The sequence below is a fragment of the Etheostoma cragini genome, chromosome 9, assembly GCF_013103735.1.
Source record: "Etheostoma cragini isolate CJK2018 chromosome 9, CSU_Ecrag_1.0, whole genome shotgun sequence".
Lineage (NCBI taxonomy): Eukaryota > Metazoa > Chordata > Actinopteri > Perciformes > Percidae > Etheostoma > Etheostoma cragini.
In genome coordinates this window covers 23,533,795-23,552,467 of record NC_048415.1, presented here as the reverse complement: position 1 = coordinate 23,552,467, position 18,673 = coordinate 23,533,795, and the positions used below count along the sequence as shown (strand labels likewise).

The 18,673-nt window shown below is 42.4% G+C and overlaps 2 protein-coding genes across 2 annotated transcripts; both read right to left on the bottom strand.

Annotated features, from left to right (window-relative positions):
* Positions 1 to 890: 890 nt before the first annotated feature.
* On the bottom strand, positions 891 to 11,583 carry jade3 (jade family PHD finger 3). The gene is made up of 11 exons (XM_034880786.1): positions 11,328 to 11,583; positions 8,481 to 8,540; positions 8,301 to 8,383; positions 8,045 to 8,202; positions 7,735 to 7,925; positions 7,349 to 7,560; positions 6,007 to 6,174; positions 5,797 to 5,913; positions 4,660 to 5,115; positions 3,384 to 3,501; positions 891 to 3,260 (listed from the first exon to the last, which is right to left on the bottom strand). The coding sequence occupies exons 2-11, from the start codon at positions 8,527 to 8,529 to the stop codon at positions 2,440 to 2,442; spliced, it is 2,373 nt and encodes a 790-aa protein (XP_034736677.1). The 5' UTR covers positions 8,530 to 8,540; positions 11,328 to 11,583; the 3' UTR covers positions 891 to 2,439.
* Positions 11,584 to 13,291: 1,708 nt separating this feature from the next.
* rp2 (RP2 activator of ARL3 GTPase) lies at positions 13,292 to 17,338 on the bottom strand. The gene is made up of 5 exons (XM_034880816.1): positions 17,046 to 17,338; positions 15,209 to 15,877; positions 14,147 to 14,261; positions 13,469 to 13,554; positions 13,292 to 13,389 (listed from the first exon to the last, which is right to left on the bottom strand). Exons 1-5 carry the CDS (start codon positions 17,205 to 17,207, stop codon positions 13,306 to 13,308), a joined length of 1,116 nt encoding a protein of 371 aa, XP_034736707.1. The 5' UTR covers positions 17,208 to 17,338; the 3' UTR covers positions 13,292 to 13,305.
* Between the last annotated feature and the right edge of the window lie 1,335 nt (positions 17,339 to 18,673).

The window sequence follows — 18,673 nt, the reverse complement described above, 5'->3', positions numbered from 1 at the left end:
CAGTGTCAGCGATTTTTATTTCCTCAAATTGACCTCAATGTTGTAAACAAGTACTGATTTTAGAAGCCCTACTTTGTACTAACACAGGCTTCCCAGAGGGGATGGATTAAGTTGTCTGTCTGGTTGTGATTATCTGACTGGTCAGAGGTCTTTCTCAGCTTCTTCAGCAGGTCAATAAACCCTGAAACAGCACTAACCAGTGTTGTGAAACTAGATCACACTGAACCAGAGCTATGCCTGCTCTCCCTCTCTCTCTCTCAATCCTCAGTGAAAGCACAGGTTTGATCACACAGTAATTATGACTGCTATTATGGAGCAAAGAGCCATCATTCATTATGGCTATGAAAAAGCCTGTACACTTAATACAGCCTCCCTCCAGTTAAAACAGAGTGTGTGTGTGTGTGTGTGTGTGGTGGATGAGGTGATGAGTGTGGCTATGCTGCCATCTAGCTTCTCTGCCAAATAACTAAGGTACACTCAATGGTTAACCATGGTACTATCCTGCAGGGGCATTTTTCCCCTTTTCCTCCTTTAATTTCAGACCCGGGATACACTGAAAAATCATAATTACAATGACGTAGCAAAGTGTCACGTCATTACAAAAACTGTCATTACAATATTTTAAAATGGTTAATAATTGCATTTTGGTCAAAGTCAGACACAGAACTGGCATTATACTTGAATAATTATGAATAAAAATTAATACTGGGTCGAAAGATGACACCAAATAAAATGTCAGATTGTTTATTCATTGGATCAGATATCCTTATTTAAACCCAGATTTTGTCAATTTTATATTATAGCTTGTTGTGGTAAAAATGAGTGAATGCAAAGTAACATATCACTAAAAGTACCAAACGGGCATCCGTATGAAAAGAATCCCAACAACGTCCGGCACTACTAAACCAGTTATTCCAAGTCATTTATTATCAAATACAGGTGACACAAGTAACAGATCAGACTGCAGAGTTCCAAAAGGTCATTATCAGGGAATCAGTCTGGGATCACGAAGGCAACCTGACCGCAAGAAATGACATACCTGTACTCAGTTTTTGCTTTTCTGCATCAGCTTTCAGATTCAGAACTACGTTACTGAAGTATACACCAGGGAATGTATTAATTATACTTCGTCCCACACATCTCTGCCCATTCGGACGGGATTACTATCCTTTCGTCTAACCAGGACATGCAACCTGCAACCCTGGGTGTACTAATAGTGTGAAACTGAATTCCTACACACAAAAAGGCATTTCTGTTGACAAAAATGACCCCACTACTTAACAAATGTAAAAAGGTCACCAAGTCAGTTTATCACCTGCGGGAAAACAGGTGAACTGTAACAGACAATGTGCAAGAAAACAGGTGCAGTATACGCTAGAATTCACTACAGAAGTCCCATCTGGGGTGTCAGTTTTAATTTCTGCGACAAATTTGATTAAATTCAATTAAAGTGGAAATTTGTGATTTGGCTTAACATTATTTACATCCCAGTTTGAACATGTTATGTACAGCAGTTTTGGTCAAAGGCAAATTGAGCTTGTGTGTTGGGAACAGGGGTGTTTAAGATCAAGTTGTGTAGAGTACAGTATGTAATTCTAGCCACAACGAAAGGCAAGCATGATAATCTCAGAAGACTGACAGGTTTGGTCCTCTCTAACCAACATTTAATGGTACATGTCCACTGTGGCGGTTTTTGATGGCAGGGGACACACCCCCCCCCCCCCATTCTCAGCATTAATGCTTGGTGGGCTTGCCACTAGCAGTTATCAGTTTCTCCTTAATGACCACTGACAAGCAAAGAAAACACCCCCCACAAACGTGCCTGCTGCACCTGATTGGACGAACGCTTCTCACATAGGGGATGTCTGCTCCCTGAATTCCAGAACAGATCAACATGGCTCTTGTTTAGAAACTTTTCCTTACTTTACGAAAATAGTTCACCAAAATATGTTTCTTAAAACATTTTATGCAAAGAAAATACTCTCTGCAGTTGCTGAATCCGTCTTCATCTGAGATCGACAACGGTCAGTTTGAAATGATTTTCATGAGTTTTGGATAGGCAGCGAGTTGAACTGGATGCCCCAGATTTGCAAAAGGTAGCCGGGGCCTCCGCTTTATGCAGAGTTGCTGCAATGTTACCAGAATGCATTGCATGGGTGCTCACATAGACAATGAATGGGTAGCGTGGAAGTGGCGCTTGCCAGTGGACACGTACCATGACACGGGGCTACGCTTCTTCATGAATCCCACTGGGAGATGTTCTTCACCACAGCACCCTTCATGCATCTTCTGCATCTACTATGTATACAGCACCATCAGTGCTGGCTCTCGGTCTGGTCCCTGGTAGAGACATGTTCACTGAGACTGCCTGGCACTTGGGAAGACTGCCACAAGGTCAGGGGAGGACGGCGGTAGTGAGCGGCGTAAACAAAACGGCTGTCACCTTTTTATGGGGTGCCTGGAGCCCAGCGACTGTTTTCCACGACTAACCCCTTTCCTTGGAGCATCTGGCTGAGGCGGCTCGGCCCGCTGCCTGTGCCTCCCTTTGGACTCTGGCTCTGAGTCACTGAGCTCCAGGTCGGGACAGTATCCGTCGCTGTCCTGGTACGATCTAGCACTTTTCACTTTGTGTTCAGTCACAGGTTTAGCCCATAGTCTCTCCTTGGCTGAGCCCTTTCGGGACAGTTTGTCGGAGGCCCGCAGGCCCTCTGTGGTCCGTACCAAGTTAATGGTCGCCTCTTTAAAGGACCTACCAAAGTGCTCCATGGCAGACTTGCGATAGCTGTTCTTGTCCAAAGCCTGATTTGAAGCGTCCTGGTCACTGGGCGTCTGGCAAGAACCGTCCTTCTGAGCCACAAACTTCTCTAAGTGGCCGTTAGATTTAGCGCTGCACGGCCGGTGGTCCAGTTTTCCGTTACTGTTGGACGAGTGGCCGTGGAGCGCCGCGTGCAGGGCTAAAGGTTTGCCAGTGGGTTTTACAGGCAGCGCTGGGCTGCGCGAGTGGCTGGAGGCAGACAGCCGTCCGTTAGAGCGCTCCTCTCTCCGACCGCGTCCGTGCAGCTGAGGCTTCCCTTGACCCAGCCCTTCCCCTGCATGTTCAGAAACATTGCCACTATTGTCGGGGCAGAGCGGCCCATTACCAGATTTAGAGCTGGAATTTCCATTTCCAAGACTTGAGGATTTGGGCATTTTCAGCTTGAGAGTTATCCTTGGAGGAGGCCGGAACAGCATACTCTCCACTGGCGATGAAGCAGGAAGACCTGACGACAAAGAAAGACAAGACATGTTCAAGACTCTATACACTATGATTCAATTATTCCAAACAAATATTAGCAAAAAAAGAAGCAAATGACTGGCACGCTGAAGCACAAAAGATGGCTCACCAGCAGAGAGCTCCTGGTTCAAGAGCTTCACATGCAAGTTGAACATCTGCTCCTGGGCTTTGCTCTGCAACACCTTCAGCTTCTCCCGCCGACTCACCATGTAACACAAATTCCTCACCTGCACAAGGAGAAGATTGTTCAATAAAAACAACTGTATTAGGTCTGTAAAGCTCTTTCCTACTCGCTGCTACCTGTAAGACTACACTGACCTGGCAGTATTAATGACTGGCCATACATATTCTGCATGTACAGTTCTTATAAAAGCATTCACCATGTGGACACAGATTTGATTGTTTTACAACTTGGTATCAGTTAAGTTTTATGACGCTTACCAAGATAAATAACGAAATGTAGTTATTGAGATATTTTTTAAGAAAGACATGTTAAAGAAAACAATCTTTACAGACTGACCTAAGTTACGTATCCAAATTAAACAAGAGTGCAAGTAATTTATTGACAGAATGTTTCCGCAACTGTTTAGATAATTATTTTCCAGCTTCTCCAATGTGAGCTAGATTGCTTTTTGTTGCCTTTTATGATTAAAACACCAAATATTTTGCGGTTTTGGACTGTTGGTCTGACAAAAAAAAGACGTCACCTTGGGCTTTAGGAGTTTTCACAATTTTCCCCAAGTCGTGCATGGCTTGAGGTCTGACCCAGGACGGTAATAGATGGTTTTGAAGCCATGTGTGTGTCGCATTGGCTTTGTGTCTGTGTTGTTGGAAAATAAATCTACTTTGCATCCATTTTACTCTCTACCTCCACGTCCTCCATGTCCTGCTGCAGGTCTGCATTGACAGCAATTCCATGTGGTAAAACAAGGAAAAACTAAAAAAACTGAAGGTGAACACTTACTCAATAATCTATGATGATTTTATAAGACCAGACCTAAACCACTTGCAGTGCCTTAGGGTTGTGTTATATGCACACTGGATCATGGGAGATTACTGAGATAGACATGGTAATATTATGAATAACAATATATTAAAATATGTTAAAATGTGCTATACTGAAACTGATATGATACAGAGCTCAAGTGGTCTTCAAAGACCACAGGAAGCTGACTAAAACAATGTGAACTTTGAGTGTATGGGCCAACATGTGAATTCAGCACATACACTGTCTGGTTCCTTAGAAAAACAATGTCCATTAAGCAATTCAATTAATTCATTTAGGTTAACAAATACTGAGTGCAATACTGTGTACCCAGAAATACCATGACTCAGCACTAAAAAATGATTCTACTGTCATGGAAAAAAATAATAAAAGCGCCAACCCTCTCCAAATCCTGGCGCAGGTGCATGAACATCCGCATGCGTGTGTGGATGCTGTGCTCCTGCGGCTGCAGCACCAGGTTCTCCTCCTCTTTAGGGGGCAGCAGAGCTTTGTTAAAGTTAGCTCTCCTCTTTAGCTTCCAGTACTGAGAGATGAAGTCCACGAGGCGCGCGGACAGCCCGAGGGCCCGGGCCAGCTCCTCCGGCTGGATCAGAGTGTAGAACTCCTCCTCCAGCTCCTGCAGTCTCTGGGCCCGCAGACCCACCTTCTCTGCCTCTGCGGGGGGTTTGGAGCGGGCTGGGCTCAGGCCCGTCTCCCCAGCTTTAGACTGGCTGTGCTTGAGGCAGTAAGACTTGAACTTGACTTCGTCCCCTTCATCCAGGATGGTCTTCATCTCCAGGCTGTGCTCAAAGGCGCATGTCACATGGAAAGGAGTAGTGCAGTTCTTTACAGAGCACTGAGAGGCAGGAGGAGGGGGGGGCAGGTTAATGTGTGTACATGGACTAGAACCCAACTACTGTGGATAACAAGAATTCACATCACATATTTTGCAGACACCTAATTTCCCATTAACTTGACTTTACATGATTCATTTCAGAATTTGGTTACTACCTGGATGGCTGTGTGGAATTCCTCAGAAAATATCTTAGTAAGAAAGAGAAAGCTCATAAAAGGGTACTCATAATGGTTATTTGTCATCTTGTTTGACAAATACCCTTCTTGAATTTACACAGCACTTTTGAGAAATAGTCATTTTGGGAAATATTTGTTCAGATAAGATTGTTATGACTGTACGCTAAGTATGAAGTTGCAGTAAGCAATCAGTTAGCTTAGCTTAACACAAAGACTTAAGACATTTTATTATATCTTGTGTGTTTAATCTGTACAAATACCAAAAGTTGTTTTGGTTTTACAGGGTGGTCTTGGCAGTGACAACCAGGCTGCCCCGTTTCCAATCTTTATGCTAAGCTAAGCTAACTAGCTGCTGGCTGTAGCCTGACATCTCATCTAACTCTTGGCAAGAAAGCCAATAAGTGTATTACCCAAAATGCCCCACGATTGCTTCAATGTACCTATTGTTACTTGCACTGTTAGTTGCAAACGTGAAATGGCACAAAAGCAAAGGATCCACACTCACCTGGATACAAGCACCGGTCTTCCATTTACACAGACTGCAGATGAGAGACCAGCGGCTGGGTGGGATGTGGGACACCTTGGTGATGGGCTCCATCCTCTCGGGACAAGCAATGCTCACCTACAGCAGAGGAAAATGTGCGGCATGGTGAGAGGTTTTCTAACACTTAGTGTAGAACAATATAAAGAGGCCACGGGCAGCCTGTTTATTTACCTCTGGTATCCACAGGGCACAGCTCACATGTGCCCACTTGGTGCCGGCTCGTGTGGCCTTCATGGCACCACCCTTCTGAGGACACAGGAGGCACTGCGGGTCGATGCCGAGGACACACGTCCTACACAGCCAGTTTCCAACAGGCACTTTGACTATGCCGTAACATGCCTGTGGAGAAAACAGCAGCCAGAGTATTTTGTGACTACTTTGAACTTGTCCGTGTGTAGTCTGGATCAACAGACGTACATTTCCAGGATGTCCCTCACCTTCCGCTCCGTTTGTGTTGCTATTCTCAAAATCCTTTCGCTTTGGAAAACAAACTTCCCGACAGCAAGCTACACACACACAAAGGCGGGCCTGCTTAGTTCTTTCCAGGAGTGATTGTAAAGATGTACAAGGACTCATTTTACGGCATTTACACTCTTACTGGGACGTTTTGGGACTGACTTGTCTGGATTGCAATTCTACCATGTTTGTATTGTGCGAACACCTAGTTTCATTTTGAAGGTTTCCTTTTGCAGGGTGCAAATGTTCAAGATTCAAATGTTCCACCTGAACGAGTTCCAATTTAGCCGAGCCAGTGTCGCTGTGTCTGGAACTTAGTACCGCCCAAGAGATTGTGATTGGTTCAAAGACATGCAAACAACCCAACGTTATTCCTCCTATCCCAGAATGTACGTGTGGTGTAGCCATACTTTAATCCATAGAGCTGTGGAGACTGGTCAGACAACGTGAGACAAGTCAGAGGCATCATTCACGTGTTAACACCAAATACTGATTGACTTTAGGAGAAATAGTCAAATGTGCATCTTAAAATCAAATGCTCAGTGTTTAGGAAAAACTCAGGAGCAGCACAACTCATTACACATGTGTGAAAAAGGTTTGGGAGACCTTGAGGACTTACACAGAAGCATTTAATAGACACTCCATTAAGGAGACAATTTAGAAGACAATACAGTTTGAATTTGACAGAATGTATGCTAAAGTGTGACAGGCCCACCTTCCAAAAGGAGACCTTATCATGCTGCTGCCTATATTCCCTGATTCTCTCAAAATGAACATAATTACACATGATCAGGTCTGGTTATTAGAGAAAGGCCAAGTATTTCTCATCCCCTGACCTGTGAGCTATGAATATCATGATGTTGTCTAGGCTTTCTCTTTGTCTCATTGTACCCCAACATGGTGTTTCTGGAAATTGCACCAAACTCAGGCACAAGCTTGTGCTCAGAATTCCTTCCTTAAAGAAAAGAAAAAAGAAGTCCGATGCTGACAGATGTATTCAAATACTAAGATTTGAATACTAGCCGACATGTTGCCTGTATGAGACACTCGGGTTTACCTGATGCACACAGATGTTGCACTTGTCGCAGAACACCATGTCGTTCCCTTCTTCACTGTCGGGGGATCGGCACACGTCACAGATAACGTCCTCGTCGTATTCAATTCCCAGGCCTTCCACCGTCTCAATGGCGTGGTTCATGTTGTCATAGCACTGACTCTCCAGGGCCTCCATGGTGCGCTCCATTGTCAGCTCGTCTATGGGCTCCTCTCCTGGAAGACAAACCCCACACGGTCAGAGAACCCCAGCAGATTGTTGAGATCTCATCAGTCCAAATCTTAGAGAGACAGATGTCCATGTTCGTAGATACTGACATTACTGTCCAACAAACAGCACAGTGTCACTTTTAAGGTGGAGTATCCCCTGCTCCTGATCCTGGTGCTTACCCATGCGGTGGAGCTCTCTGTTGAGTGCATGCAGCCAGTAAAGGTCCATGTCGTCCAGATCGTAGCGACACATGGCCTCTGCCAGCTCTTTGATGTTGACATAACCTGGTTCTGTTGACTCCTGGCCCGAGCACTGGACGTACTTCCTCTGGTGGTTGTAAAGCACCTCCTTGGGCTTCTCCGCAATAACTCTAAAAACAGAAGACACAATCAAAACCTGTCAGCGCGGCAAAGCTCTGAGTGATGGATTTGGTATATCAGTTGCGTTGCTTTGTCCACAGTCAGACCTGTGGGAAGGAGATAGAGTTACCTGACTGACGGCTCCGGGATGGTATCTGGACTCGCCGGGACCTGGACTCCCTTCTCCCACTCCTGCTTCCAGGTGTCTGCCAGCAGGTAGTAGTCCTCTGGGGACACATGGTGGGAGTCAGGCAGCTTCATGGCACTGATCAGGTCTTTTCTGAACACCTGTGGGAGAGGTCGTGGCACGCAGTCATTTAGACACCGCTCCTCACGTTTAACAACACTCCGCACAGAGCACTGCCAAGACAACGATGGACACTTACTTCAGCCGGTTTCTTCGGGTTGGAGGCGGGGGTTTCCGGTTTGCCGCCATACTTGTTGGAGGAGCAGAACGAGGTAGAAGGACCTAAAGAAAGAAAGAAAGAGGGTGTGAATAAAAGAGCAGCAGGGGAATTTAGAAGTGCTGATTTTATGGTATGGGGTCCTCTAGACAGATGACTCACTCTCATTGTCAGAACTGTCGCTGCTGCTTGAAGACCTGAGACGTTTCATCCTGTAACATCCTGAGGAAGAGGACAGAACACACAGAGAAAACATGCACATTAGGGAATTACGTTTTTAGAAAGAAAAAAAACTTGAGATGAATGAATGCATTATGAATGCAACTTTTGAAATATATTTTTCTCATACACCAACCCAACAAGACAAATATAAAAAGGTGTTAAAAAAAAGAAGTCTGTGTCACAAAGATTTGTTCATTGAGACTACGTCTTTGGGTCTGCATTTGCTAAATGTTATAGTTTGGCCATAGACATTACGGTGCAATATCCTGTATTTTGACCTACTATGAATGGTATCGGTAAATAATTATAAAAACATTAATTAGCAGAAAATCATTGTTTAACATTAATGCAATGTGATAAGCTCCTCATTTTTCTGATTTTGTTTTTACATTAATATTTTTGACAGTTTAAAGTGAAGGCAAGCAGAGCAGACAGACACTACAGGTTCACAGTGTGTGCCTTTAGACTACTGAACTACTGGGGCGACCCATTAAAAGGTTTTAAAATACTGAGGGACTCAAAGCCAGAGCCAGCAAATACAGTACGCTGTTTCAACAGACAGGACATGCCTCACATTCCCCATGAGGGCAGGAGGGGTAGGAGGGGTAGTAAGGGAAAAAGCATCAAGCCAATTCCACTCTGTACTATAGTGTAAGTAAAAGACATTATTGACAACTGCCTGGAGATGTGGGACAGGCAGTGTGGTAGTGGTTCAAATGTCCAAACTGGGGTCATAGACATTATTCAGCTTGATCCCAACACCACCTCAGTAAATCACAATGAAACTTTTATATCACGACTGGACCATCATCAGTCACTCCAGGATGTTTCTTGACTAGCGCTAACTGTTTTTAAGATAAAAATCACAGAACACAAGCACACCACAGTGTGCAAACCCCACACACACCACAGTGTGCAAACCCCACACACACCACAGTGTGCTTGTTCCCCTCCACAGCAGAGCAGCAGAGCCTGTTGCAGCGCCACTCACAACGCCTGGCATCTGTTACTGACAGGAGTGATTCCATCTCTGAACGCAGCTAACTCTGTGCGTTCAGTTTTCTAAAGAGTGATACAGAAGCAGAGGGTAAAATTATGAAAAATGTGTTTGGTTTTTTTAAAGATAGAGCTACAATTCTAACTGGAACAAGATAAACATATAGTGTTACCTATAATCGCTGTGTTTCCATTTTGTGTTGTCACTTCTTTATAAAAATGCACGACTTTGTTTTCTCATTCTTTTTGTGTCTTTAAAGTACTCTAGCAATGAAGCGATTAGGCCAGCGGACTGTCTGAAAATTAATTATCGATTCATTTAAAAGCAAAAATCCCAGACACGTGCCTGGTTACAGCATGTCAAGCATGTGGATTTGGTACTTTTCTCGGTTTTATACAATTATAAAATTACATTTTTAGCATATTTTGGACGTCAATGTGTGCATTGTAGTTTGGAAAATACCTACCTACCTACCTACCTACCTACCTACCTATCTATCTATCTATCTATCTATCAAGTGGGTAAAAGCAACTATTACAGCTAGCAAGTCTGGTAAGTTCAGAAAATGACAGTAAACTTTAATGCAGCCTTTAAAACCAGAAAAACTTGTGTCATATAACAATATCCAAAATGTAACATCTAGCCTCATATATGAATCCAATAAATATATTGCCCAGCCCTAATTAAAAACTAAATAGCTTTGGTTTCTGGACTGTTGGTCAGACAAAACAAGCAGCCTGAAGATGTGCCCGACCTAAAAAGAGGACTGATAATCTCTTTGTGTTTTTATTTCAATATGATACCTGTTTGGGCTTTTTGCACAATGAGTGGGGGAGTGGTGGGGAGTTTTTGTCAGACAGCAACATGGAAAAAGTGAGTGTGGGTTGGTCTACCATCTCGTACATCCAACAAGCAGCCTGTGGCTAGTGTTGTGGGAGACAACTGCATTAAAAGGTTAACAGGCAGTGGTCCTGCAGACAGAAAGTAGACAGACCACCACACACACCTTACTAATACTGCTGCTAACATTAACGTGCATGCATTACAGTTTGTGAACAGACAACTCCGGCTCCACTAAAGGATATGGACTGGACTAGAGCCCAGAGAAAACTTATAAAGCTACATCCAGTGTAGGAGCTCTCTTAAAACATCAGGGCATGAACTAGCGGGGGGTGCAGGCTATGAATGTGCACGGATATGACATCACACTGGAAGGTTTCTGGGGAACAGGAAACATTGACTAAATTGCGGTTTCCGCATTGTTTACATGTATTCCTCGCATATTGCATTGTCGTACATGTACTTATTTTTGGGTGCTAACTGTGAGTAGACTGAGCTACAATTAGACTCTGGGCTTTTGGAAAAATAAAACCGTAACTACCAAGTGTCTGCCCTGCCCAAGGAGCGTTGTTGGCGCCAAACACACACACACACACACACACACACACACACACACACACACACACAGGCCTGCAGCGGCTAGCAGGCGGCACTGCAGGCTGTAGAGAAATCAAACATGGGCGCCACCATCATACAAAGATGTCACTTCCTAGAGCCATTAAGACGGATATTCATACAGCTCAACTGGGTTCATTATTCAGAGTAGGAAACAGGGAACTGCCAAAAATACGTTACTTGGTAGTCGCTAACATTAATGTAGTAAATAAGCAGAAAAACGAAAGCGAAAAAGGAGCAGGCCCCGTGGCCTGGATAAACCATCCAGGGCAAATCCTGGCACACTGAGCCCCACTGAACACACGGGCATATTGTTCACATTCCTCCCGTTTTACCTTCAGTCCACGCGCTGCTATCCGCTTTAGTCCAACCACATATGAGTCCAGACGAAACATTCACCAATAAAAACAGAGGCTCTTGTTCTAGCTTTAGATTCAATTTGGGAATGTTGTATTCCTCCACACAGTCAGTGGGAATCTCCAGGGTTGGCTGCAATCTGTCCACCACCACGATAGGCACAACAGCTCTATTGTACCACGCATCCCGCCGGGTCCTAAACCCCGCCGCTTTCCCTCCAACCTGGGTGCGCTCGATTTGCCCACACTTTAACTCACCACGGATTATACAAACACAGATATTAAATAACCAGTCACTCACCACCAGTGTGCTTTCAAAGTCTACGGCTTTTAATGTGGATCTGACAGAGTGTAATTTGAAGTGTCGAAACAACAAATTACAGACAAATGTGCATTCATAAAGACAAATTATACTACAAAAACGGTATGCTGAAATACAAAATGTTTATAAATACAAAGTACATCACAATAAATCCCAATGTATATTCCCTTAAAGGCAACTGTAGAAAACAATTTGATACATATCAGGCAAAATTTAGCTTTAACTAAAATTGCAATGTGTTGCATGTTATTACTGATTAATTAATAACTGATATGTCCCAACACAGACTGAGTGGAGCTGTTATAGCATCGACTGGTACAATCATTAGCAAACCAAATGATAAAAATGGTGATGAAGTTTAAGTAGGTGAAAGTCAAATAGCTGAAGTGAAAGCTGCTAAATGTGTATCACTAAGGAAGACAGCACAATGAACTCACATGATCCAGAAAAATGCAGGGAATTAATGTTTTCACCTCAAAAAATGAAAGCAATCTGTAATAACTATGCAATGTGCTTCTGTAACAACACCAAGGAAAATAACTTTTTTTTTTTTTACCAGCTCAACACGAAAGACATGCAGTCAGTCAGGAGTATTTCCATTTACAGCTTGTTTAACATTTCAAATAGCTATCTCAAGTTGAACTTTGGTAGCTCTTTACAAATAAATAACAGGCTGGCTGGGTTAAAAAAAAGTCAACCTTGACAGTTCTCTATGTCTTTTATTGTAAATCTAAACCTTAAACCCAAGTGGTTTGCTGTTCATAGTGACTAGAGGAAGTACACTAACTCAGGAGGACGGATTCTTTACCATACTGTGGTTATAGCCGGTTGTTACCGTTGGCTCAAGTGTCACGCTATAACTGGGCATAACCCTATAATGGTCTCAAAAGCCTTATGACAAAAAGAAGTCACACATAAAACTTTCACTAAAAAATGATAAAGAGCATTAGTTTGTGTCCGTACAAAAACATTCAGTAGAGTATAAAACAAATATTACAAAATAGAAATGATCATCACATTAGGTGCTTTGTTGAAAAAAACAGCAATTTCACAAGTGTTTACAGGTCAGCCCATCTGCAACGGTAAGATACAAACTTTGGCCTAACAGATTAACACATTAAAGATGTAGTTACACCTACACAGCATATCTCAAATATACACATTTCAAACAAATCCATTATCTAATCCACATACACAAGAAATAGGAATATGGTTTATATACATACAATAATTCCCTTCAGGCATTCGTGTGCACATGGGTTTTTCCACCAAGAAAAACAAAGCTTTACATTGAATCAACTTACATATACAGCAAAGAGCTACATTCGATAAAAGCAACAGAATACATCCATAGAAATATAAATATTCACAGTACTATCGCAACTAATGGGTTACAGCTAATGATTTTAGATGATAAGGGGACAGATTTTGATTGAGGAAATGAACTGTTTTATCCAAAGCTTTATAAAACTCAAGTCCTTAATATTTTAAATTGCGATTCTATGCTTGAGGAGAAACACAGTCCAATAATCAAACACTACTCATACTCATCCCCAACTGGATGGCGGGGGGTTTTAAAGATCAGATTCCATGTTTGATGAGCAGTTTGTTTTGATTCAGGTGATACTTGATCATTTACAAGCCCATCTGCATGTCAGCAAAATTGAAGAAGCTATCCACATCTTGAGAGGACGTATTTTTGTTATCAGAGACAAAGACCTGTGGGGGGGGAGAAATGTGTTACAAAAAGAGAACTCATCTGTTAAACTAGAAAAGACACATGCCACAACTGCATTACCTTGGTTCCACTGAACACTTCATTAGCGATGTTCTTGCAGGCTGCTACAACTCCGTCCCCGTTCAGCTCGAGGGCAATGACAGGACCTTTGAGTAGGAAGATATGAAAGTCACAGACAGTACAACAACAGTCCTAAATCCTGTTATTTTAACACACACACACTTTGGTTATGAAACAGAAACTGATTTCTAGCGAAATAAGAAGCCACAAGTATTGACTACTAAATGGGAGCGATGATTCAGTTGATGTCTGCGACGTCTACCACAACAGTGGTGGAAAACTAGAGTCAGCTGATGTTGTCATAATCAAAATCATGTGAGCATGAAGCAACTGCAAACTGTGGTCTCAGAGGAAATAGTCGCTTTTAAGTATTTGGGTGGAAGAAGGCATCCAAAAGAAACAGAGATGTTTATTATTATTTATCATTGTCACTATTAATAGCATTATGGATATTGGAAGCTTATAAACAGACCTCTTTTGTCAGTTTTGACACTTTAAGACACAGTGTGTGTTGCACTCTCCACTGCTGTAGTATGTATACATGTTAATACAAGTATGAACAAGCTGTGTTGGCTTTTGAAACTACTTTGTCGGGTAGGATCGGACACAGTTTCTGAACAACGGAGCAGATATCTTAGAGAAATAACAGCAAAACAAAAAAGATGACAAAGAAAGTACCTTTGGTGATCCACTCCACAAGATCCTCTGCACTGTTCTGAAACACTCTCTTCACATCTTCAGGTCGCATTGACACTTCTTTTGTCTGGATCAGCACAAAACCTTTAGCGGTGGCCTGTGGAAATGAGACGAAAGAAGTTCATAATAAAAAACAAGTGTTGAAAGAATCATCTATCGGCACAGAGGAGAGGAACTGTAAACTTCTTAACTTCCCCACATGGATCCAATTTCATGCTTTGGTGATAGAGTAATGCATATTTTGGAGACAGCCCACACATCACAGGAATGTTTAAGTAGCGACAAAGCCAGTTTAGCATTTCAGATACAGCATTCTACGACTTCATAGTCAGCTAAACAAAAAGTTTAAAAAGATTATAACTTTGGGAATTCTTAAGGAATACTACACATAAAATGATGCGTATGTGGCTACTAATTAATGGAATATCTTGCAGTGACGTAAAACAGCCTCAGTTGAGGAGAAACCACAATTTGAAACTTCAAGTCATATACTGTATGTCAGAAGACATGATTGGGTGGTTGGATAAGACAGTCCATTTTACGACCCACTTTTTTAGGATTTTAATAATGTAAACTTCATGATGCAACTGACCAATAACCAGCTTCAGACTGCTCTACTTGTTATGGATGAGTCCTTAGATTACATTTACTCGATATTAAACCTCAATTAGAATTCTTTACACTTTTGTTCCTTGCAGGGCTCAAAATTAACTTTTTCTACCACAAGCCAAATGGCAAGTTAGTGTACAAATCTAACAGCCACGTGCATATTTTACCAGCATTTGGCTGATGGACGGTGCTAATGTTGAACCCTGGTTGCTTGTATACAATGTTACAGACTGCGATAGTCAAAACACTGGTTGTGCTTTTCATCCAATTCATTCTGTAACCTTCTAAAAGAACAGTTAGAGCAAGGCTGAGTGCACACAAAGCTATATCAGTGTGGCATCAGTGAGTAATCTCTGATAGACTTCCTCCTTTTTAACAATTGGTGTAAACCTACACTAGACCTCTTCACGCTCCTGTCCTGTTTATATTTCTCACCTCATCGATCAGTTTGCGGGCATTTGCAGTGGTGTATTCTCCTGAGAAGAAAACAAAGAGGCAGGACTCTTCACTGTCCTTACGCCTGCCTCCCTTAGTCAAAGGCACGATGCTGCGTTGGGGTTCAGTGGAGATTCGAACAGATTTGAATTCAGACTCAGGGTCTGGGATTGGTATATAATCCAGAACCGATGAAGTCTCTGGCAACAAGCTCCAGTTGTTCTCTCCGGACACCGGCGTGAAGTCGTGGATGTTGCTCCAGTTGTTGTTGAATATGCTGAGCCCGGCATCTTTGAAGTGGAAGGCCAGCTCGGGGTAGAAGTACTGAAAGCAGCCAAACTTCATACCCGTAGATGACTCAATGATGGGCTGGGTGGCACAGCACAAGAACACCTCCATCTTTTTACAGTCTCGGGTGCGAAACTGCTGACAGGCCACCACGCACTTGATGTCTTTACAGTCTCTGAAAAATACACTGCCCTTGATAGGTCCTAGAACAATGCGGCAATTGACACAGTCATCGATAGTGATAGTTGCTGAGTGGTCGAACACGTAGATGTTGCAATTCTCGCACTCCTGGATGACAAACTGTTGCCCGTTCAGTTTGCCAGGCAGACGGCCCACCGTGACATCTTTGAGCCCTGACAGCATGTAGTCCTTTGGATCAACCTGAGCAAAGAGAAAGGTGACTGAGCATGAGTATGCGAACAATATATTTAGAGATGTAACAAACCGGTATTGGATATATTTGATAAGGAATATTTTATTATGGTTAACATACATGAAAGAAACAATTCATTCCCAAAATTTGTCACTGTAGCTAACGGGAAAGTCATAGTCCCATTTGAATCACCTAGAAATCCTACTAAACTGAATGAAACTACTGTACTTGAGTACAATCCTGGTAATTTTTCCATTTTAATCAAATGACTTCATAACCCTTAATTATTTTAGATCTAATAGCATTTCTGAAACTCAATAGACAGATACACTTTTTCAACTCATCATTAAGTTAATTCCATAATGCAACCCCTACAACAGAAACACAACTATATTTTACACTAGTCCTCACTTTTCTCAGTTTCCGTCTCCTAAATCACAACAATTGTTTGGCTTTTCAATGCGAGAATGATATTTGATAACTTGCAGGTATATCATGTTTTTTTTCGGACAACATAACCTGCATGATATGCATCGATCTAGGATTAGGTAGACCAAAGGTGCAACAGCCCATGAGTCAAACCGGAAGTTGAACCACAGCTTAGTCAACGCCTGAAGTTTGTTCCGTGGGTCAGCTGTGGTACAGTGAACTACTAACACAATCCGATAATGAGATAAGGCTGGATACATGGCGGCGAGGGCGAGGCTCTGAGCCTAAAACTCAAGGGTCAACATATAACGAGCGTTACATGCATGACCTGGCCAACGTTAGTTAAGAAACAATTAACATGTAAGTTAAGGCTGAATATTTGGAGAATGGGTACCGCCGCGATAAAAAAAGAAAAGAAAATGCTGCTGCGCAATCAATCTCAGGAGGAACTAGACACAGTTCGTTTACCTTCGCGGCTGTAGCACTCAGGTTAGAAGAAGTACAAATATAACTAGCCAGACACATGGTAACGTTACTGGTTGGTACAACAGGGTCACTAGCTAACACCCTTAGACACACCGCTAATGATATACGTCTCGATAAGTTGCACAAACGCTTTTAAAAGGCGTAAAAGTAGCCAGCTGCACCTTTAGTGAAATTGTACAGTCACGTTACGTTAGCTTACGTTATCTGGAAGCGACTTAACACACACAAGTTTGCGTTTTACATGTCCTACGCGTTAGCTACCTTTTCTCTCTTATCCCAGCTGTATTGCTTCGGTGCCTCGTCGGTGTTGTTGCCAAGGGGAACAGCGTTGCTTGTCGTCGTTTCGACAGTCGTTGTTGTCGGTGTACGGTCATCTTTTTCGGATGACTTTCTTTTGGATTTTTTCGAAAAGAAGCACCCCATTTGGTCTTTCAGTGGCGACCAGATAAGATCGTAACGTTAGTTGGACGAACGCGATAAACTGTGAGGCAGTGGCAGTCAGGCGGAGGCTTACGTACACTCTTGAGTTGATAAGATTTTTTTGGGCTTCCTGTTTCCCCAGCTTCGTTTCACAACCAATTGGTACCGTGCGTTACCACAACCAATCACAGGCTTGGATAGGATGAAAGGATTACGTAGAAGAGGTGTGCACTCATGAGGCGTTTGAGTACACGTACAAAAATAGATTTTATTTTAACATAATTTAACGCGTATTTATTGCACATTATAATAACACAGACACACAATACACAATTTCCAACTTCAGTTAAATATGCTTACTTCATCTAGCGGATATAATAATATAATAGCTACTACTTTAAAATGCAATGGCGTTTGATAGATGATGAAATGAATTGCTCCTCTTTTTTCTTCTGTGGCAAAATATCATTACAAGCCACATATATTAAAGTAGGGTGGCCACCAATTAGATTGACTATACTCTTGAGGGAGTGGGACCACCCAGGTAAAATAAAAAAACTGTTACTTTCCAGAGTACTACGAATGCACCGTTATCTCCACCTCGATGGGTGTTCTCTGTGTCAGAAAAAGCTGCTAATACAGACTCACCAGCGCCAGTAAAATATCTTAAATACAACAATACTATCATGGGATTAAATAAAATGACTGAAAAGAGTGCCAAATCAAATCATGTAATACAATGCAAGTGTGTTTTACAAGTGTGCACCAGCCAGGTTTATGTGTTTGCAGTATTTCTCCAGTATTTAAGTGTTAACAGGCCATAGATGAAAAGAACACAATCATGCACAACAAACCACAAGCAACATGTAACCATGTCAAACCAGAATCAGATTAGCTTGCAATTTAAACCCCTAGGCCACTCTAATAATAGGTAATCCCCCATCATGCCTCTTTAAGAGATGCTCTGGAGCCAGGTCTTTCTGTACATCCCCTTTTCATTCTGTGTAACCCCATGACCATTAGGTGACCTACGTAATGTCGAATTACAAAATACTAATGTTGCTGAACTTGTGGTATATAACAAAGGCTCTATTAAAGGAGCACACGGATATTAAATAACATACACTTTAGCCTACATAAGAGGAAAGATTAAAGAAAAAAACACAGCTACATGGCATTTACATAGACAGTTAGTGGAAACATAAACATGGAAGACGACCCATAGACAATTAGCATGTTGACTTAATTTTGGCCCAAACAGAACCTCATAGATAGAGGTAAGTTGCTTGATATCTTGTGAACATGGCCCCATAACAACAGCTGGTCCTGTCAGTCACTTAGTTTTAAATTCATTTGAAGAAATCAATTCTCTTTATTCATCCGCAAGGCTTCCTAACTCACAGCAGAACTGATAGCAGGGGACCACAGTGGGAAATTATATTGGAAAAAGGCAGTGGAGCAGTGTGAAA